Source organism: Gymnoscopelus microlampas, assembly GCF_963454915.1.
Source record: "Gymnoscopelus microlampas genome assembly, chromosome: 9".
Lineage (NCBI taxonomy): Eukaryota > Metazoa > Chordata > Actinopteri > Myctophiformes > Myctophidae > Gymnoscopelus > Gymnoscopelus microlampas.
The window spans coordinates 12,214,579-12,236,071 of NC_139946.1; the positions used below are offsets into that span (position 1 = coordinate 12,214,579).

The 21,493-nt window shown below is 41.0% G+C and overlaps 2 protein-coding genes across 3 annotated transcripts; one reads left to right on the forward strand and one right to left on the reverse strand.

Annotated features, from left to right (window-relative positions):
* Positions 1–26: 26 nt before the first annotated feature.
* btbd2a (BTB (POZ) domain containing 2a) lies at positions 27–10,260 on the reverse strand. The gene is made up of 10 exons (XM_084066481.1): positions 10,185–10,260; positions 6,914–7,599; positions 6,051–6,170; positions 5,156–5,312; positions 4,255–4,360; positions 3,907–4,104; positions 2,923–3,115; positions 2,717–2,804; positions 1,747–1,893; positions 27–1,298 (listed from the first exon to the last, which is right to left on the reverse strand). Exons 2-10 carry the CDS (start codon positions 7,522–7,524, stop codon positions 1,137–1,139), a joined length of 1,782 nt encoding a protein of 593 aa, XP_083922607.1. The 5' UTR covers positions 7,525–7,599; positions 10,185–10,260; the 3' UTR covers positions 27–1,136.
* On the forward strand, positions 10,019–20,861 carry hmg20b (high mobility group 20B). 2 transcript variants are annotated; one of them, XM_084066493.1, is made up of 9 exons: positions 10,019–10,055; positions 13,407–13,495; positions 14,916–15,116; positions 16,329–16,449; positions 16,926–16,978; positions 17,079–17,145; positions 18,434–18,649; positions 19,412–19,544; positions 19,985–20,860. In XM_084066493.1, exons 2-9 carry the CDS (start codon positions 13,412–13,414, stop codon positions 19,995–19,997), a joined length of 888 nt encoding a protein of 295 aa, XP_083922619.1. In that variant the 5' UTR covers positions 10,019–10,055; positions 13,407–13,411; the 3' UTR covers positions 19,998–20,860. The 2 variants fall into 2 exon arrangements, with proteins under 2 accessions (XP_083922619.1, XP_083922620.1); XM_084066494.1 differs by lacking the exon at positions 10,019–10,055 and adding an exon at positions 10,290–10,309 and having other exon boundaries at positions 19,985–20,861.
* The last annotated feature ends 632 nt before the right edge of the window (positions 20,862–21,493 follow it).

Genomic DNA, 21,493 nt, shown 5'->3' on the forward strand with positions numbered 1-21,493 from the left:
CGTGAGAATTGATGTTGGTGCCATACAGAGACAGTGGTAGACGTAAGTTGAATCAAAGTGGCAATCAACTTTATTTACAACATACATGAACAAAGTGTGTTAGGGCTTTAAAAGCAAACATGTGGTAAACCTGTTGGGCAACGCACCCAAAAGCCCATTTACACTATTGTTTAAGCTCTTAGTATCTTACCTTGAATATTGGCCAGTGTGCAAATTTTGCTTTGGCTTCTCTTGCATGAAACTTGTGGAAAAGGACTTCCGCGCACCCAGTCAGTTTAAGAGTAGGTGCATAGGCAAGATCAAAGATGCACCCGCACACTGCCATTTTCATGTTCAAGGGAAGTTTTTAATGTAACGTTCCAGCCGTGTAGACCGGAAGGTTACAGTAAACTCTTGAAATGTGTGGTAGATCTCCCTTGCATGAACTTAAAACATGAACTCACTTGCTGCTTTACTTGTGTCAATGTCTAGAGACTATGCATGTTTGAGATGCTAGCATAGAAATTTATCATAGCATTTATGAATTATGAGACTTACACATACAGCCTCTTAAAAACAGTTTGCCTTATTCCACTTCTGTTGCATTTTGCTTAACACTGTTAGGTCAGTCAAGGGCTGAGGGTGCAGTACCAAATACTCCAGAAAATTCTCATGGAAGGGAAATGTTGGCTTTGTGCGCTTGCTCCCAAGGTAGTGGGGTTTAAAGCTCCATGTCATAATTCTGGCGTCCTGTCAAAGTGCTTCAGTGCCACCGTCAGAATGGTGTAATGCTTGGGTACGAAACTATTCTTGTAGCCCTGCATGGTTTTTGCATTGTTTCTGCACATAATGGTATTTACATGTTAAGAGAGGGGCAATTAAACCAGTTGTCCCGCATGCCATTTACAACCTGCTGACCAGAGATTAGTGGTCTCACTAGAAAACATACCCGTGCTAAATTGTTTCCTGGAAAGACAGTTCAACCCTGTTGGATGACTGCAGAGATCAAGGGACAATGAAGACATTCTAGGTTAATTAGCTGTGTAACTAGCTTATTAGAAAGTCAGACGATCCTCTGTAAGCCAAATGGCATTTGAACTTAACTACAGTATGAGTCAGCATGTGATGGGTAGAATATACAGAAGGTATTAAAGATCTTATGTATAGAAGATGACTTCTGGGATCTGTCCATCTTCTACCGAAGTGCCATTGTTGTTGCCTGCAGCGTAGCAGAAGGTGAAGCACGTCTTGGTGCCAGTGGCAGGACCCTCATGGGTGACCTTCCGCATGCCTTTGGTACCATAGTGAGAGTCTGGCCCCTATGAAATGAATTGTCATTTTAATTCAATGTCACATGCAAACATACACACATTAACCCATCAAGACCGGGAACGCATCTGTGTCATTTTAGATTTCTTTGGCTATTCAAAAAAAAGCAGATCTACAAGCTCAGCTGTGAAACCTACGAGCTTGTAGATCTGCCATTTTTAAAATAATCGGTACATTTGTAACTCAAATCTTTGCTTCGATCTGAGGGTCCCTGGAACAAAATATTTTGAGATGGGGTCCACGGCCTCCGGTCTTAATAGGTCATGGTGGTTTACTATTGTGTCAATCAAGTCTGGTATCCCAAAATGACCTCCAAACTGAGTGGTTACGAACAGTTGTGAAACAATTGTTTGGGGTATTCCCTTGTTGAGACTTTCCCCGAAATGGATAACTGTAGTGTACCGTAAATACTGGTCAATGTGTGGGATATGCATTCACCTTGAGAGTGGCACAGGCAATATAGTTGACACTAGGCAGAATTTCCACTGGTTCCTTGAACATGACGCGGAATGTGCTGGCAGAGCCATCACAACTGAAGCCTGTATCATTCTGGCCCAGGATTGTGTTACTGTCCGTGTGAATGATCTGGAAGACACATATAAAGTGCACATATAAAGTTTTGTACATGTGATCAAGGTTACGCTGAAAGTAACTTTACCTCTACACAATAAAATTGAGACCAACCATGTTTACATTACACACTATCAATTCAGTTCAATTAAGATCTCACTCAGTATGACGCAGCTCTGGGAGCTTGTTAAACCTATTTCTTGTTATACCTTTTAATCTGGGACTGCATCTGTGTCACATTAGTTGTTGCTATATCATTTATATATTATAGCAACATAGGGTTTTCAGAAAACTTAGGTTAGGGTTTAGAAGGCTTTTTTAGAATTGGCCTCAGGTCTAAAAGGGGTAAACTAAACCCCCTTTGTCTACTATTCTGAGATGTAAGGGCTCAGATCATGGTCTGCCTCAACTTTGCCAAATATTAAATGTGAGGGGAATCTCACACTATGTCTAGAAGTAAAAGAAGAACAATGTGGATTTGACACTCCTTTCCTTGAGAATGGAAGTCAGGGACATGCTGGCCACTGGGAAATTTGGGACAATTCCAGAACGTCCGTGCCATTTTCTTTTTTTTTAATATATATTTTTGTTTTAGGATTATTACGGTCATTTCCGGGTCGCGCGGCCCAATTATTAGTTACATCACTGTTTGGGCTGGGATGCTTTTCAGCAGTGGGGTAATTTACATAGGGTTACTGGGTTAAAACAGTGAACCCCCCCCCCCCCCCCCCCCGTTGACAAAACCTCAACACATGGTGGCTATTCAAGATGCACTGTTGAAACTGTGTGTGATTGAAAACTGATTCAATCAGCACCACAACAATTAATTCTTCCTTACCTGTATGTTGACCTGGTAGTCTGTAGGACCATGTATTGAACCATATAATCCAAAGCCCACAACAAATATCCTGCGATTTACTGAAAACCTGCATGAAGACATTGTGCGATAAAGGATAATCAGCAACATATTGTTCATGTACATGCACATGACTGACTGCTGTGTGTGTATGCACATGCATTAATTAGTATGACTGGATGACTCACCGAATGCGGTCACTGGTCCCGCTGTATCCCCAGCGGCTCTCCACCTGTCCAAAGCGCGTGATGCTACACTCCTTGCCCCTCAGGCAGCAGCGAGGACGGTCAATGAACTCCACATGAGGCTTGGGATTAACTGTGAAGTGGAGGAACAGACTCACCACCTCCCGGTCTGTCAGGACACCAGACTGTGCTGGACCTGATATAACAAGAAAGAAATTACTTGAAGTCATATTCTACCAGGTGCTCTGTGTGTGTGTGTGTGTGTGTGTGTGTGTGTGTGTGTGTGTGTGTGTGTGTGTGTGTGTGTGTGTGTGTGTGTGTGTGTGTGTGTGTGTGACACTTAGGTGTCACCTGGTGTTTTTACCAGGTGCTCTTCGAGCACCTGGTAAAAACCAACAACATTGAGACATGCATCATCATCAGCACTTAGTACAGAATGTATCATTTTGTTTGCTCTTGAATACGTGCGGAAAATGTCTGTCATATATTTCGTTGACTAAAACTATGACGACATTTTTTCGTCGACTACCTTTTTTCACTGACGAAAACGAATTAAAAACTAAATAAAAACTAAGCTATGATGACTAAAACTAAGACTAAATATATTGACAATTTCGTCAACAAATAAAAACTAGACTAAAATGTTAGACAGGGACAAGTGGAGAAGAGATCCAGTAGAACTAAAAGACAAGTCATTTTATGTTTGGTTGCGTGTGGGTGTTGCGCTCTGAAAATAGCAGATCTGCAAGCTCACAACGCGTAAAATCAGCCATTACGACACCATCAAAATACATTTTAGTCGACTAAATCAACTGTAGATTTAGTCGACTATAATCTTATGATATGTAGTCGACTAAAACTAGACAAAAACTAAAACATTTCAGGTGACTAAAATTTGAATAAACTTCCATTTAGTTTTAGTCATAAGACTACGACTAAAACTAAATCAAAATAAAATTTGCTGTCAAAATCAACACTGCACTGTACCAGCAGCAAACTCCTCGATGGTCATCAGAGGGAAGCGGATGAGAGAGATGGCTTTGCCCAGGACTTTGCGTCTGTTCTCTGGAGTGGGCTGGAACTGCTGCCGCTGAGTCTCTGCCTCCGACCAACGCACTGCTGCTGCAAACAGACGTATCTCACGCACTCCCAGTGTGTCCCTCTCAAGAACCGCAACCAATGTGTCTGTGTGGCAGGGCATGAGAGTATTGCCTTAGAAAAACTTTTTTTTTTGGTCAAGTCATATATACATTTGTTTTGCTTTCAGTGGGGCTTAAAAACTTAAAAAACCTATAATGCTTGACCAGCAGCCTCGATTACCTAATCCTCACCTACCCAGGTCAATATCAGTGAAGCCCTCTGCAGCCAGAGCATCCGCAGTGTTCTTGTCAATGTTCTCGAGACAGAGGCTGGCCAACTGGGGCTCATCAAACAGTCGAGCCTGAAATAAAATAATTATTGTTCATTTGCATTTTGGTTCAAAACTCTACCATGTAGAGTACAGTGTTTTTATTGTATTGTTACCTCGGCTACATTGAAAATGAGGGCCTGCCCCTCAATTGTACTTTCAAGTTTAAATAACAGTTATGATGAACAACGACTAATTATTATTATTATTATTGGAAATTAGTTTTCAATAATCACACTGTGATTCTTGCACATCTGCTTATAGTGTACACATTTGCCACTTTCAACAATGTGAAAATAGGTTATATAACCTGTCATCATGTAAAAACATAAACTTAGTAGTAGTCAGTTTAACACATACCAGATTGGCCGTGTTAGTTGGTCCTTCTAAATGTGTTATTCCTGAGGTTGCTTTTTTTTCTTAGGTAATTTTGCGGGAAGCTTTTTATTTTTTATTTTTTTGTGATACATTGAGATCTACATCCTGCTCTTGAAAATGGTTTGGTCTGCCAGTCTCGCGTCGCCAGACAACTATTCCACAATCTCCGAATGCTATATAGTCTGGAACTACACCTCCCGAAAGCCGAGACTCGCGAGACTATGCCAGAGTAGACAAGCATGGGATACCGTATACTAAATGTAAGATTGAGCTTCAGATGGGGAAAATATGTGACCTAAGCCACTTTGACCATATGATGATTGATGCCAGCACATCAGAAGTGGAAGTGGTTGTTGCCCTCCTGGGCTCTTCACACTAGAAGGAGTCCCAGCCATAAAAACATCCAGAACCCACTGGCTGAATGCATGCAGTCTGAATATCAAGGATTACCTGAGTGAGGAGCATGAAGGCGTTATCAGCCCTCAGGTTTTTCTTAAGAAATTCGACACAGTGAGCCTCCAACGCTGGAACAGCGTATTTCTTAGCCGAGTACAGAGTGGTCATCACTGTCTCGGGGCCGATCTGCACCTCGTCGGAGTACAAAAACCTGGACCCAGGACATACAGTTGACATGTGTCAAGGAGGCAATCCTGTTAATGAGTAGCTGAATGTACTTTGGGTAGAAAAAAACACTCTTTTCTTCAAGCAAAAGCAAAAGATAAGACAACAGAGTTTCACCTTGACGACAGAAAATCATGAACTACACCATTGGTTCTAAAAGTGGGGTCCGGGGACCCCCCAGGGGTCCTTGAGGGAGTTCCAGGGGGTCCCCAGCTAAATGATGGATAGTTAGGAACCAAATGGACCCTTATGGGTCTGTAACTCTGAGAGTGTACAAATGGAACCAAATGGACCCTGACGGGTCCATCTGGTTCCATTTGTACACTCTGAGTTAAATTAACATTGCTTTTACAATATAAATTGGGGTCCCAGAGATAGAAATGCCATTAAATGGGGGTCCGTAGCCTAATGCGTGTCAAACCGGGGGTCCTTGAAATTAAAATGGTGCTAGAGCCGTACAAATCTTCTCTTATGGGGGTCCCTGAGGCATATCTTTTCAAATGGGGGTCCGCGGTGTCAATTTGGGGGTCCTTGACATGATAAAGTTTGAGAACCACTGACCTACACAATGGACGCATCAAATACATTGGACATGAGCCAGTGTAGGAAATGGGATAGGTTCAATCTGGAATAGCATAACTTTAGAGTGCAAGAAAGCAAAAGGATAAAGCATGGTTATTTGTCAGTTTCTCACTTGTGCATTCCGTTACTGCTATAAGCTTACTTGAGCAGGGCAAGGAAGGCAGCAGGCTCCACGTCAGGTAGTTCGATCTCAGTGGAGGTAGTGGCCATACCGCCATTGAACATGGCATCGAACACTGCACTTCCAACTGCAAGGGCAAATCTACCAAAGACAAAAGGACATCAACCAAATCATAGGCTACTCTCTCTCATCTGTGGTAGCTTATTGTAAATGTAAAGCATATTGAATAACATCATACTAAACTATGATCTATGAAGTAATGACATAACCTAAGCAGTCTTTTTTGAAGCGCAATTAACCCATCTATGTGGCTAGTCCGAGTCCAATTTCAAGCTGTGTATCGATCTAATCTAATCTGCTGCATTTTTGTCAGTGTCTATAAATATGGAGTAAAGACGTAAAGGGGTGGCAGTGGCTCAGGAGGTACAGCGGCCGCTTAGCAACCGGAAGGTTCCCAGTTCGATCCCAGGCTCCCCCAGAGTTAGTGTCGAAGTGTCCTTGAGCAAGACACTGAACCCCTAATTCCCCCCCGATGAGCAGGTTGGTGCCTTGCATGGTTTCGTCTGCCATCGGTGTGTGAATGTGTGTGTGAATGGGTGAATGTAAATGCACAATCATTGTAAAGCGCCTTTGATAAAGGCACTATATAAAATGCACCATTTAAAAGGCAGTGATTCATACTGGGCTATACATTAAATGCCCATTCTATCCTGAATGATTCATCCCAATACATGCAGGCTACCATAGCCTTGTATCAAGACTATTATGTATTTTATCGATTTTTGACATCGTTATATCTTCGATAGATACGAAAGTAAAAGTCAGACTCGATAAAACACATCTATGATAGTCTAATATCCAAGGCGAGGTCTACCGTTACTTACCTATGAGCCGGTATCCGCTGCACTCCCATTCCCTTCCCCACCAGAAAATGCACGTCACTCAGCACTTCGTTGTTGAACAAGAACGCGAATCGCTCCTTCACTGTGTTCTTGGTGGCCTGCCAGTTGTAAACCGGTTCCCGGTACACCAGCACGGCTGCGGCGGACACGGACGGGCTGTTCGCCGCCGCCGAGCCGCCGGTCGGCGGGTCCGACTCCGCCGCAGAGGTGGAGGAGGATGCTGCAGACGAAGAGGAGGAGGAGGAGGAGGCTGCCGCTCCTCCTCCGGCTGCCATGGCACCGGGAGACGCCGTCGGCCGCTGCGGGGCTGCGTGCTGCCGATGCGGGGAAGCGTCTACTCGAACATCGGCGGTGGCGGTGCCCCGACCAGCAGGGCCCGTCTGTGGGTTGTTGTTTGCGACGTGGTGACTGATGATCGCTGATGTCCTGGTGGTCGTGGCCCCCGTCGTCGCCCCCTCCTCCTCCTCCTCGTTCGTGATCGCTGAAGACTGTGCGCTGTTGTTGCTCGGCGGAGCGTTGCCCAGCGGTCCAGGTGAGGGGAAGCGGAGCGACGGCGCTCTGCTGCTGCCGCTACTGCTTTCTCCAGAAGCCATCTTGGATCGGATGGATGGAGCGCAGTGTCTGCAGGGTTGGCTCTTGCTCTGCTGGCTGCTGGGATCAACAAGCAGCTACAGACACAGACAGCAGCGCCTCGTTCAGAAACATGGGAATGAATGATGACATGTTGATGTGGAGCCACATGCACGATTTAACTCACTGGGTGTGCAAATCATGTGACCAAGATGTAACCCATGTTATTACACAGTGGTGGGAAAAGTACTACATTGTTTTTACTTAAGTAAAAGTACCAGTACGTACTGCAATGTAAGAAATGTAACTCTGTTACAAGTAAAAGTCCAGTAATCAAAATTTACTTGAGCAAAAGTATTGGCATCACAATATACTTAAAGTACCAAATGTTAAAGTACTCATTGTGCAGAATGTCCCATTTCACAAGGTATCATAATGTATAAAATGTATTAAAATATTTTGAAAGTAGCAGATCTACAATAAGTGGTAAATGTATGTTTTGTAACAATCAATCTACAAAGTAACTAGTAACTAAAGTTGTCGAATAATTGTAGTGGAGTATATTTGCCCTCAATATTTGCCTCTGAGATGTATAGTGGAGTAGAAGTAAAAGTATTGAAATTTGGACCTTCTTCAGTAAAGCAGAAGTACCTCACAATTGTACTTGAGTACAGCACTTGAGTCAATGTACTTAGTTACTTTACACCACTGAATGTACCTATGTTATTACATTTGTACAGTCTCTGAGTTAGGAATGAACAATAAATTATCACTAAGGATTTTACTGTGTTGATACTTGTAACCTAGCCTGGTAAACCCTCCCTCCAGAAATCTCATTTCCATTTGATGGAAATGAGATTTCTGGAGGGAGGGTTTACCAGGCTACTTGTAACCATGTTACACACTGGGAATTAACAACAGATACCTTTTGTCAATTATTAAGATGATTTATTGTGTCTTGAGGCGGTGGTTTTCAACCTTTTTAGTCCCCAAAATAATCATATTTGAACTGGGACCCCCCAAAATAATCATATTTGAACTGGGACCACCCAAAATAATCATATTTGAACTGGGGACACCCGCCCTGACAAGCACTTGGAATTGTAGGCATTACATTTAGTTTGACTCGGTTCCACAGATAAATATTGTGAAAATAGCAGATCTACAAGCTCAAGACGCCTTGCTTTGTGAAGCGTGGTGAGCTTGTAGATCGGCTATTTCCACAATTTTTGCCTCTTTCTTTCATTATTTTTTAATATGTGTTTGACCAGTTATATAGTATAGTTTGTTGATTACTTTTGATGCAGTAATTATCTTTTTCTTTTCTTTCTTTTCTTTTTTTTTTTTATGTATTAAAATGGTCTTAAAAGTCCTTAAATTGTCACTTCACTGTCATCTGGGGACCCCCCCAACATCTTATGGGGACCCCCCTGGGGGTCCCGACCCACAGGTTGAGAACCACTGTCTTAAAGGGCTGATTTTATGAGCAAACATTCTGACATTATATTTCCACCATCCCCTGTCACGCACAGGTCGGCTGTGCTGGCTTGTCCTTGTGTAACCTGCTGCCATGGCAACCAGCCAACCAACGATGTTAAGTAAACGTATGGTATGACAGTATGACTCATTTAATTTTAGATAGTCGTTTTTGCAGTGGTGTAAAGTAAGTACATTTACTAAAGTACTGTATTTTACTTAATAGAATTTCAATACTTTTACTTCTACTCTACTAGATCTCAGAGCAGGCAAATATTGTACTATTATATTTTGGTACCTTAAGTACATTTTTATACCAATCATTTTGTTCTTATATAATAATATATAAATAATAAGTCTAATGAGTCTAACAAACATCGGCTCCAGTGGTCAATAATTGTTTGCATTTTTTCAATGAAGCACAGTGGGAAAATAAACAAATGCAATTATGTGTAAACATGAATAAATTGTAACGGCATGGTTAAACGTAAATAAAATAAAATAAAAAAGAATGTTACGCGTAAAAATGAACACGTGTGACTGTTGGTAGAATGAACCAACCAATCGTCAGGGCGCTATGGTATCAGCCAGTGTTGCCATGTCCGCTTATTACAAGCGACTTTGGGCTTATTTTTCTCTAAAGTTGCTCGTAAAGGTAGTTTCAGGTTGTGGTCTTTTGGGCTTGTTTCTAAGTGTAGTTGCTTATTTAGGCTTGTTTCCAAATGTTTTAATTATTATTTAAATCAGTGGTTCTCAAATATGTCCATACATGTTTTATGTTTTTTTTTTAAATATTCCAAAATATTCCACATTTTATTGCAAGAAATATGAAAATAGCAGATCTACGACTACAATATGCCATATTGTATGCGTCGTAATATGCGTTGTGAGCTTGTAGATCGGCCATATATTGAATATATATGGCCATTGGCCAATCTACAAGCTCGCCTAGTTGCTTCTTTTGGGGCCTGTTTTCCTAGACCTGTGTGCTTGTTTCTCTCGCTAAACCTGGCAACACCGGTATCAGCCAATCAAATGTGAGCTCCTCTTCCTGTTTGGGTAAGAGGTTCATCATAAGGTGAGTAACATAATGTTTTCTACGGCTAAAAGTAGGCATTCTTTTTTTTTTGAACGGAAAAAAAGCTCTGATTTGCGTGCATAAACATCCACCCACTCTACGTCTAAATAATACGAACTGTATACGTACTGTTTTCTCGTAAGCGATCGCATTGGATCGCCGTATTTTCCATTGTCCGTTGCATTATGTCCCATGCGAATTGCAGTCCACGGGAGAGAGACGGGGAGAGCCTCTTTCTTTGGTGTTTCGACCAGGTGGGCGTGGTTTTGAGGCATAGTTTTTGTGAGAATAATATAAATCCCTTTACTGGTATTTCGTATTTACACTCTGAAAGGTGAACAAATTGAGCTGGTCACTTCTTATAAATACCTGGGCATTTGGCTAGATGCCTAGCTCCTCCGGAACCTCTCCCTCCGTATAGCTCCGAGATGAGGTTCCGCGTTTCCCGGTGCCGTTTGAGCAGGACATTGTCGCACATTTTCCACTTTACATATTTCTTACCCTTTTCTGCACATCGTATACAAAAAGTAAAGGTTTTCTGAAACGCTGACAGATGTTTTAAGTTCTAGCTGGCAATAAAATCCATCCAACGAGTTGAAAAAAATATTTAACTCGCTCCTGTCCTCAGCCGGTTACATGTTTTTAAGACATTGCGCAAGAGTTGCGCCCGTAGAGATAACACTACTGATTCCCCTACTGGTCAAATATTGAATTGCATCTTCTAATGCAAAATATTATGGAACCGGCTGAGGACAGAGGCGAATTAAATACTTTTTTCAACTCGTTGTTGGATAGATTTTATTGCCAGCTAGAAGATAAAACATCTGTGAGCGTTTCAGAAAACCTTTACTTTTTGGATACGATGTGCAGAAAGGGGTAAGAAACATGTAAAGTGGTAAATGTGCGAAAATGTCCTGCTCAAACGGCAGAGGGAAATATAGGACCTAATCTCGGAGCTACATAGTGGAGGGAGAGGTTCTAAATGGGGCTGGCTAGATGCCAAGCTCTCATTTAAAGTTCATATCGAGAACCTAAATCAAAAAATTAAGAGGACAAATAGGTCTCCTCTATAGAAACAGGTCCTGTTTTTCTTTTTCCAGCAGAAATACTATAATTCAATCTGTAATAATGTCTGTTTTTGACTATGGGGATATATTGTATATTCATGCTTCACTCTCCACACTGAAGCCTTTGGAAGCAGTCTACCACAGTGCTTTGCGTTTTATTGCTGGCGATGATTATCCCACCCATCACTGTATTTTATATGATAAAGTGGGTTGGCCATCTCTCGCAGTGCGTAGAGCATTGGTTCTCAAAGTGGGGTCCGGGGACCCCCAGGGGTCCTTGAGGGAGTTCCAGGGGGTCCCCAGCTAAATGATGGATAGTTAGGAACCAAATGGACCCTTATGGGTCTGTAACTCTGAGAGTTAACTCTGAGAGTTAAAGACTCTGAGAGTGTGCAAATGTAACTCTGAGAGTGTACATATGGAACACTCTTAGAGTGAAAACGGGTCCATTTGGTTCCATTTGCACACTCTCAGAGTTAAATTAACATTGATTTTACAATGTAAATTGGGGTGACAGAGATAGAAATGCCATTAAATGGGGGTCCGTAGCCTAATGCGTGTCAAACTGTGGGTCCTTGAAATTAAAATAGTTTAGAATCACTGCTAGAGCCGTACAAATCTTCTCTTATGGGGGTCCCTGAGGCACATCTTTTCAAATGGGGGTCCGCGGGCTAATAAGTGTCAATTTGGGGGTCCTTGACATGATATAGTTTGAGAACTACTGGCGTAGAGAGCAACATTGTATTTAATTTATCTATAAGGCCTTGTGTGGAAAGCTTCCTTTGTACCTATCCTAGCTTTTGAAACCAAAGGATACTGGACATTCAACACGTTCACAAACCCACATTAGATATACCAGTCCACGTAAGAGCAGTGAACAAGGAAAGACTGCTTTCATGTATTATGCTCCAGCTCCACACAAATGGAACAAACTTCAGGACTCTCTGAAACTGGTGCGATTGGTCTCAATTGAGACATTTAGGGTGCTTCTCGACCCCCAGGGGTCCTCGAGGGGGTTCCAGGGGGTCCCCAGCAAAATGTGTGAATATAGCATCACAATCATTTTAACCTTTTATACTTAGGCTATGCAAAAATAGCAGATATACAAGCTCATAGCGCAGCACCGAGTGCCGCGCTATGAGCTTGTAGATCTGCTATTTTTGAAGAACCTTGAAGATTTGTGCAAATCTTTGAATATATTTATTTTAAACATTTTTAACACACATCTTTGCTTCTGGGAGTCCCTGGCACAACACATTTTCAGATGGGGGTCCGCGGCCAAATATATATCAATTTGGGGGTCCTTGACACGAAAAAGTTTGATAATCACTGCACTATAGTCACTGCACCTGCTTCTTCATTTAACTCTATGTTTATTTGGATCTGTGACACTGTAATATGATTCAAATGTTAGTTATTGTTATTCATTATGTATGTATTGTATTTTATATGTTGTTATCAGGGCGTCCTTGAAAAAGAGAGCTTGCTCTCAATGGGCTTCCCTGAATAATAAATAAAGGAAAAAGAAAGAAAAAGTAAGGTTCATGCATATAGCCACGCCCACCTGGGCGAATCACCAAAGAAAGAGGGTGTCCCTGCAGCCTATACACTTCGTTGCACGGCGGTGTTGCATGCCGACAATAACCGATCTGCAAGCTCACACAACGCGATGCGACGCGTTGTGAGCTTGTAGATCCGCTATTTTCTATGCATGACCGAAAGCAGCCATAGCGTCGGTGATCTGGTCCTGACTTGGTAGATTAAGTTACAAACTATAGCCCTTCATTTTTCTAATGAGCAGCGAAGCGTCGCTAGCTAGCAGTGGTGTAAAGTAACTAAGTACATGTACTCAAGTACCGTACTTAAGTACAATTTTGAGGCATTCTTTTTCTTTATTGGGAGTATTTCCAATTTTCAGTACTTTGACTTTACTCCACTACATCTCAGAGGCAAATATTGTACTTTTACTCTACTATATTGCGATTATCATTACACAACATAGATTAACTACTTGAGCCCTGTATACATTTCGGCCATTTGAAAATAGCCGATTGCATGCATTGTGAGCTTGTAGATCTGCTATTTTCAAAATATGTGTATACATTTGAAAACTTGTGACATGGGACACTCTGCATAATGAGTAGCCTACTTTCTACTTGGTACTTTAAGTACATTTCGATACCAATACTTTTTTACTTTAACTTTTTGAATTCCGGACTTTTACTACATTGTAGTATTGACTTTCTTACTTAAGTTAAAAAACGTTTTTTTTCCTCCACTGCAGGGATAATGGGAGGAGTGAAACAGGAGCAGAGTGATGCACCTTCACAACCCAAAGGTACACATCCATCTGAGCCAGCAGCACCAGAAGAGGTGAGGATTTATTGTTTTTTATACATATCTTACATATATACCAGGGGTGATGCAACTTTGATGATGGAGAGGGCCACTATATTTCCACACTCACTGCAGAGGGCCACATTGCATATAACTGTCGAGCCATTCTATGTCACACAAGACAAAAGTAGCAAAAATAGCCGATCTACAAGCTCAAAACGTGTCGCAGTGTGACACGTTTTGAGCTTGTAGATCTGCTATTTTTGCTACTTTTGAATTGGAATCCTGATAAAAAAAATTGCTATTTTGTAATTGGAATCCTGAAAAGTAACATTTTTATTTAATTTCAAATGCATTTAGTTATACTTATGTTAACTTTATGAACTTAAATACAAATACATTGGACATAAGAGAGACAATAGAATTTTAATACTAGTCATTAAGCTACTAAGACTGAAGTAGGTAATTAAAGGGGGTCATGTTTGCAATTGTAACAGCTGACATCAATAATATATCAGTATTCCGATATTAAATGTGGCCCCTGGGCCGCCAGTTGCCCATGTATGATATATACATATCTTAAGCAAAGTATCATAGCAGTTTTGTTTCCCATTGATTCCAAGGTTGGAGTATGTCATATCATGCCAAGGACCCCTTAGTTAGCTGAGAGAGATGAAGCAGGGACCCCCACTACATATTGTATAAAATTGTGTTGCAGATTCAAGTTTTTCATAGATTTCATAGACAGCTTTATAGACTTGTTTGACAGCACTGTCATACTCCCACTGTAAGTGTTGTGTAAATGAATGTATTTTGTTTATTTAAGACATCTAACCACTTAAACCCTCCTTACGTAGTAAACCTGTCGTACTTGGTTTGCTCCTTTTCCCCTCTACACCAAACCTCTGCAATTTTTTGGCTAATCTTCCCCTCAGAATAGGGATGTTGGGTTCATACTATGACACAAAGATTTGGCGGACCCCTATATTAACACTGAGGACCCCTAGGGCATTGGTTCTCAAAGTGGGGTCTGGGGACCCCCAGGGGTCCTTGAGGGAGTTCCAGGGGGTCCCCAGTTAAATGATGGATAGTTAGGAACCACATGGACCTTTATGGGTCTGTAACTCAGAGAGTGTACAAATGGAACCAAATGGACCCCAATGTTAATTTAACTCTCTGAGTTAAATTAACATTGATTTTACAATAAAAATTGTGGTCCCAGAGATAGAAATGCCATTAAATGGGGGTCCGCGGGCTAATAAGTGTCAATTTGGGGGTCCTTGAAAAAGTTTGAGAACAACTGCCCTACGGGGCCCGGACCCCTGTTGAAAACCCATGCGTTAGGCTTTATGTTTGTTAAAGAATCAATCAATCTCAAACTGTAACAGTGGCAAGGTGAAGATCAACTTAACAACCCCATACCTACGTGATAACACATGTTTTCCTAACCCTGTAGCCGAAGAAGAGAGGATGGCCAAAGGGGAAGAAGAGAAAGAAGGTGCTGCCGAATGGTCCCAAGGCACCGATAACGGGATATGTGCGGTTCTTGAACGAGCGACGCGAACAGATGCGATCCCAGTACCCCGAGTTGCCTTTCCCAGAAATCACAAAGAGACTTGGAGCAGAGTGGAGTCGATTAGCTGCTGGTGACAAACAGGTAGCCAATGTAGATTCACAGATACTGTGCGTGTTCTCAAGTGTTTATGCAAAGTTTCACTTCACTGTTATTATTGAAACTTAGTGTTATGCTGTAGTACGGGACTCATAATCCATTTGCCCCAAATCACACTTATAATCAAGTAAATAATTCTGTCTTGTCTTGATTTTCAAATATTATTTCACAATATATAGTCAAACATCTTGAATATCTTTACTAGATTAACAATTACACATGTTTCAAAACCAATAAATGTGTGTGTGTGTGTGTGTGTGTGTGGAGATAATCTTTCAAACTACTGGACCGACCAGTGTGACCACATTTCTTGTACACGCTGCCAGTAGTTAGTATCTCCACACATGTTTTATTTTATTCATATATATATATCTTATCCTATATTAAAATTGGAGGTGGACCACGGCCACGTCACTGTGACTCTCAGGCATAAACCATAAGCAAACCGGACACGCCCATATATAGGCATATATAGAGATCTGTGTCTATATGCCCATATATGGTCATGTAGCTCTAGAACAGTGACAGCAATGGTACAAATAATTTAAAAAATGATAATAATATAGTCTACAGTAGTATTCTTTTTAAAATTCTTCTTTTTGTAATCACTTTAGGCCTTTCGTTGCATAGCTAGGGCATCAGTATTATAGCCATATCATGATATTAGACTGGATATCGTCTGTGATTTGGGATATTGTACTATTGTGATATGGCATAAGTGTTCTTTTCCTGGTTTAATCTTATTGGTACTCTGTATTGGCGAATACACAAAATTAAGTACTTTTACTCGTCCTGAAAAAAATAAGTTCTAAAATCTGTATCGGTAAAACCGGTAACGGCAGGTCAGACTTAAAAAAAAACGGTAATCGGTATCGGCCAAGGATTTGTGCGTCTCTATCTGTAAGAGTTAGTTTTGTACACAATGCCTCACAACATATCAAACCAGGCAAAGCGCAGGACCTCCTGCGACCAGTGTTGCCAGATTCTGTGAGAGACAAACAAGCAACCAGGTCTAGGAAAACCAGCCCAAAAGAAGCGACTATGGGCCACATGAGCACTTTAACATATACATCAGCTATTTTCAAATAAAATCTTGCGGGGAAATTATAATAAGCAGATCTGGCAACCCTGCCTGCGGACATCCCGCCGATGCTTAAAGCCGTGATGAAATCAGGTGTGTTGTTTGTGTGCTGACAGCGCTACCTGGACGAGGCAGATAAGGAGAAAGAACAGTACGCCCGGGAGCTGAAGGAGTACCAACAGAGTGAGGCCTACCAGATCACCTCCGCCAAGATACAAGACAAGAGGGTCAAGAAAGGTAACGAATGCCATTCATTTGGTTTTCTGTTTGTCTTTTGGTTTACAGCCATCATCCAACACCGTACTTTACACACATCCACTCACCTACTGCGCTGAGTGTACAGATGAACACACTCCATGGCAATTTAGTTCATTTGCCTTTTATTTATAATAAATCATGTTTGGCTTTTACCGTACCACATGATATCGTTGCTGTCGTGCAGAAACCTCTTATCTCCATATTTTAACTTGTTTTTTCGTAAATGAATGCCCTACTTGATCATACTACAGCGTCACACAAAAGCATCAAAAGTAGCAGATCTGCAAGCTCGTTTTAATATTTTTGAATTTGAATCCTGAAAAGTAACAGTTTTGGACATTCCAGCCGACAGAGAAAACGCCACATGTGGCTCAAGAGGGGAGCGCATGCCATAGGAAAACAATGGTTTTGCTGCCGATGTGATTCTGGCCTAACTCATGTTTTTGTTTTTTCAGAGGACTCTCCATCAGTCATTATCAATGCTACCGCCGCCTCAGCATTACCAAAGGTACACAAACGATCCTGTGACTCTTGGTGTTACTGTATATTTATATTATTATAAACATGCTGGGTGGACCTTTATGAATGTACGATTGTTGTTCACGTAGGCTTCTGAGCTGCCCAGCAGATTTGACATCCCCATCTTCACGGAAGAGTTCCTGGATCAGAACAAAGGTAACAAAATAAATAGTCTCTGAAAAATAAAAATGTTCTAGCTGCTGGTTGTTAAACACAATGTTTCCAAGACAAGCTGTCTGGTCAAATTAAATGTAAATTAAACCATGTTAAACATGACCCTTAGACTAGATGACATGTGTGTGATGTTCCAATTCTACAAAGCATTTTATACACCGCTACCCCATGCAGTCTATAAATCCCATTGTTCTGTAGGGTGAAAATATGACACGACGCTTCCCAATGCCTTCGGTGTGTCAAGAGCACACAATGGAAAATCACTACCAGCCGAAATATGGTCTCATACGGTCAGACCCATCCATCGTGCATGATCAATTCCAGTGACACAAGGGTCTGCAATGCATTTAAAGTCAGCATGTCTTGGTTTTGCCGTAGAAAATCTGATTGGCTCGGCTGCAACCAAAGTCCATGGTTGGTCCGTGCTTAGTTTAAGGAGGAGGTCTATACATTGGTAAATTCATATGTCTGTCACACATTTACGGTGTGGCTCTGTAGGAGAGAGTCTGTGTGTCTGTTTGTCCGGAGCTGAAGCAATCAGTGCCTAATGTTTTGTTGGTTGTTTTAGATGGGTGCATGCAACATTGTTGTCATTTTTAGCCGCATGCTTGCAGCGGCTCTATAAACAGCACTAGTCCTAGTCGACACCCGAGTGACAAAGTGTCGACACCCGAGTGACATTTAGTGACACCTAAGTGTCATTGGCTGTCCTGGCTGTCCTTCACACTTCACGCCAATGGAGAGACGGTACTTTGAAGCACCCGCCTCTCCTCCTTTGACACCTATTTGTCATTGGCTGTCCTTCAGGCAGTACAGTGCTTCATTAGACCTAGTTTGGCTATTAAGTTATTATTTGGCCATGTTCACACTGACTTCAATCTTAGCTATTGTTGGGAAGACCCGTGTGATGTTGCCACCACTTATATAACAAACATTAGAGCGTTAATCTGCGACGCTAAATGTTGCCAGGTTTGGCGAGAGAAACAAGCAATCCAAAAAACAAGTAATCAGGTCTATGAAAAGATTGGGGCCAAAAAAGCCTGCCACATGCGGCTTTATTATGACTTTGGTCATTCTTGTTCCTACATACATTGCATCGCTGCAGATCGAATGCCCATTTCTTTCAGCACGAAGATGGCAATCTCTGTACACGGAGGGCATTGGGGACTATTGCCGCATGTCAGAATTTCATGTCCTCATAATAGAGCAATAGGATTCACATCAAATGTTAGCGAAGCTCACCTGTAGCATCTTCTATCTCTGTTCTCAGCTCGAGAGGCTGAACTCCGCCGGCTGCGTAAGGCCAATATAGAGTTTGAGGAGCAGAATGCCGTGCTGCAGAGGCACATCAAGGACATGTACAACGCTAAAGAGAGGCTGGAAGCAGAACTGGGACAGGACGAGCTACGTACCCAGGCGCTGCACAAGCGCCTTATGGCAATAAAACACACACTGGTCAGCAGTCTTTCATCAGTCCCTCTGCCAGGTGAGCTGACCACTGGCTTTATTCATTCTGACTAGGAAAATACTGAAAACGAAGGCAGAAAAGGATATTATAGACAAGATATTAGTCAGAATGTCTACAACATCATGTCACAATCGCATTGAAATGGTCTTGACTAATGCAGTATATTATCCACGTCACTAGATATTTTCTTGAGAACAAGACAAATATTTCTGGTGATCTGTAGAATCTCAGGCCTATACGGTATATCAAGCTGCATGTTGGAGTAAACGTTAGTTATTATTTCAAATAGAGTATATTGCTCAAAAATATCTAATGTATTAACACATTAAGGCCTTCCGATTCTACAAATGTCATCTAAATCAGTTTTTTGAAAAAACTTATGTTACTATGTCAGTGGTTCTCAAACCTTTTCATGTCAAGGACCGCAAAATGTATATGTATTTGGCCGCGAACCCCCATCTCAAAATGTGTTGTTCCAGGGACCTCCAGAAGCAAATATTTGAGTTACAAATGTTCGCTTTGAAATATATATTCAAAGATGTGCACACATTTTCTCGATTTTTCGAAAATAGCAGATCTACAAGCTCATAGCGCGGCACTCTGTGCCGCGCTATGAGCTTGTATATCTGCTATTTTTGAATAGCCAAAGTGTAAAATGAATGCTTTTTAGCTCAAATCTAAAAATGACACAGAAGCGTTCCAGGTCTTAATGGGTTAATACATTAGTGTTGAAACTGAGTCTTTCTTTTTACCTTTACCCTGTTTCTACTTTTACATCAGGCACAGGTGAGACCCCATCTCTAGGGAACTTGGACACGTACCTGAGTCGTCTGAGTGTTGTGCTTGAAAGCAACCCTCACAAGCACCGTGCTTTCCTCACCCAGCTCCGAGAGGTCCTGGCTCATCTGGACAGGTAACCATACTCATGGTCATGTTATGAATGTTCGTCTCATATGGTCGTGAGCTGTAATTTCCACATGTTCATAAAGTGATACTTTACATGAAGGGATACTTTATGAACACCAAATACTGGTTAAAAAAATAAATGTGTCTTTACCTGGTTGTACAGTATATTATGCTGGACATCTTGTCAGCTAATCAATTAGTCTGACCTAAAATAATTGCAAGAGGTAGTTTCACAAGTAAGATAATGACACTAGCTGTTTTGGGAACTTTTTGAATTGGCAAGTTCCCTCGACCTATAAATGAAAGAAAATGGGAAAGAAAATGGGTACCGCTAATACTATCATCCATTTTATTAACCTTAATCTCAAGTCTGGTGTGCTAACTGCAGTTTGCATCTACATACCCCCCCCTGATGTTATACTGTATATTTGTCTAACTTATTGTCAGTGAGAAACTATGAAGAAGTTGCAGCCCTCCATCCATTCCCTGCCTATGATGATGTACAGATGACAGTCTCGGTGATGTTAGGTAAATACGTGCCATTCATCTGTAACATCTAAAGGACAAGACTGCAAAAAGTTCAAAACACCAACACATTGTCAATGTCCATTTGTCAATAAGCTGTATGGTACATGTGATCATGCAGAACTTGTATATTCTTGCACAGTATTACTTATAAGTGTAAGCCTATGTTGTTGGAGTGTGGAGAAGAGTACAGTTAAATTCATTCAGGGAAGGAATTTAATTAAATCGCAGAAATTCTGTTTTTATCATGTAGTACTTAACCTACTAAGTATATTTACACATATCTGTTATTTCAATTAATTTAAATGTAATGGAGTTTCTTTCTGAAATGACTGAAATTTAAGGTGTTTTGACCCGAACTCTGTTTTTTGTATTCGCTGGTACCGTTTAGTCTCAGCCATAGGTTTTTATGGTCTGTGCAATAAGAGAAGCCTAGTTTACAGTACATGCCTTTTTTGGCGTTGTGCGTGAAATCATAGTTTCCAGATGGAAAGCTTAATCTGAAATAAGGAGAGTGATAATTTGACAACTAAATGAATGAGGGTCGTAGGTGTTTGACATGGTATTGTGACGTTGATAAGTGATTTGGTTTGGGTTTTGGGGTTGGTTGTCTTTATAAAATTTGTTGAAGTTTGTACCATTTATTGAATAGAAAGAAATGTTAAATGAAATCACTTTACATCCATTTGCAATAAAAGTGAATTTAACTATATTTCCTGTACTTTGTGGTCATCATATTGGGCCTTATTCAACTTGTTCTAAAGTACTGGAGGTTTTGGTGGGAAACGGTATTAATGCATTAAGGCATAATTATTTCTTAAACTTATCAGTGTACAGTACAAGATAGTGTGCTTTTTTTATAGACCAATAGAATGCTCAGGGATTGCATCTTTTTTTGTAGGCCAACCATGAAATTATTCCCATCATAGGAAGATTGATATTAGATTATAATTGCTCTCCATAACAAATTAAATACACCTTAAATCTTTTAGAAATAGTTTATCTTTTACTCAAGGGGGACAACGCCCGTCGCGAGTTGATGGTTTAATTTGTCCATGTGTGGTACAGCCCTAAGGAATGCATGTGCTAAATAAAAACATGTTATATTGTTTTGATGCTCATATTAACCTTTGGAAGTATTTAGTTGTTTTTTTGTTATGGTTAAGTACAATTGTTTATTTTTTAAATGACATCAACTTGTGACGGGCATTGTTCCCCTTGAGTAAAGTATTTGAGGTGGTTTTCATTTTTTGTTATAGAGGGCAATTATAATATATTAAGGCTTAGTAGCCAGGGATCCTTTTTAAGGATTTTCTTCAGGTTTTGAATAAATTAATTCAGGCTTAAGAGATTAACATGTTTTGAGAAACAGATAATGTCCACAAGCCAATACATGTCATGGTTTATTTTTTTAAGCATACAATATTAACT

Excerpts from the sequence above, each read along its gene's own strand:
- btbd2a (XM_084066481.1), bottom strand. The coding sequence starts at position 7,524 with ATGGCTTCTGGAGAAAGCAGTAGCGGCAGCAGCAGAGCGCCGTCGCTC. Across the intron at positions 6,171-6,913 it reads CAGCGGATACCGGCTCATAG|ATTTGCCCTTGCAGTTGGAA; the intron begins GTAAGTAACGGT and ends TGTCTTTGGTAG. Across the intron at positions 5,313-6,050 it reads GCCTTCCTTGCCCTGCTCAA|GTTTTTGTACTCCGACGAGG; the intron begins GTAAGCTTATAG and ends TCCTGGGTCCAG.
- hmg20b (XM_084066493.1), top strand. The coding sequence starts at position 13,412 with ATGGGAGGAGTGAAACAGGAGCAGAGTGATGCACCTTCACAACCCAAA. Across the intron at positions 15,117-16,328 it reads TAGCTGCTGGTGACAAACAG|CGCTACCTGGACGAGGCAGA; the intron begins GTAGCCAATGTA and ends GTGTGCTGACAG. Across the intron at positions 18,650-19,411 it reads TTCATCAGTCCCTCTGCCAG|GCACAGGTGAGACCCCATCT; the intron begins GTGAGCTGACCA and ends CTTTTACATCAG.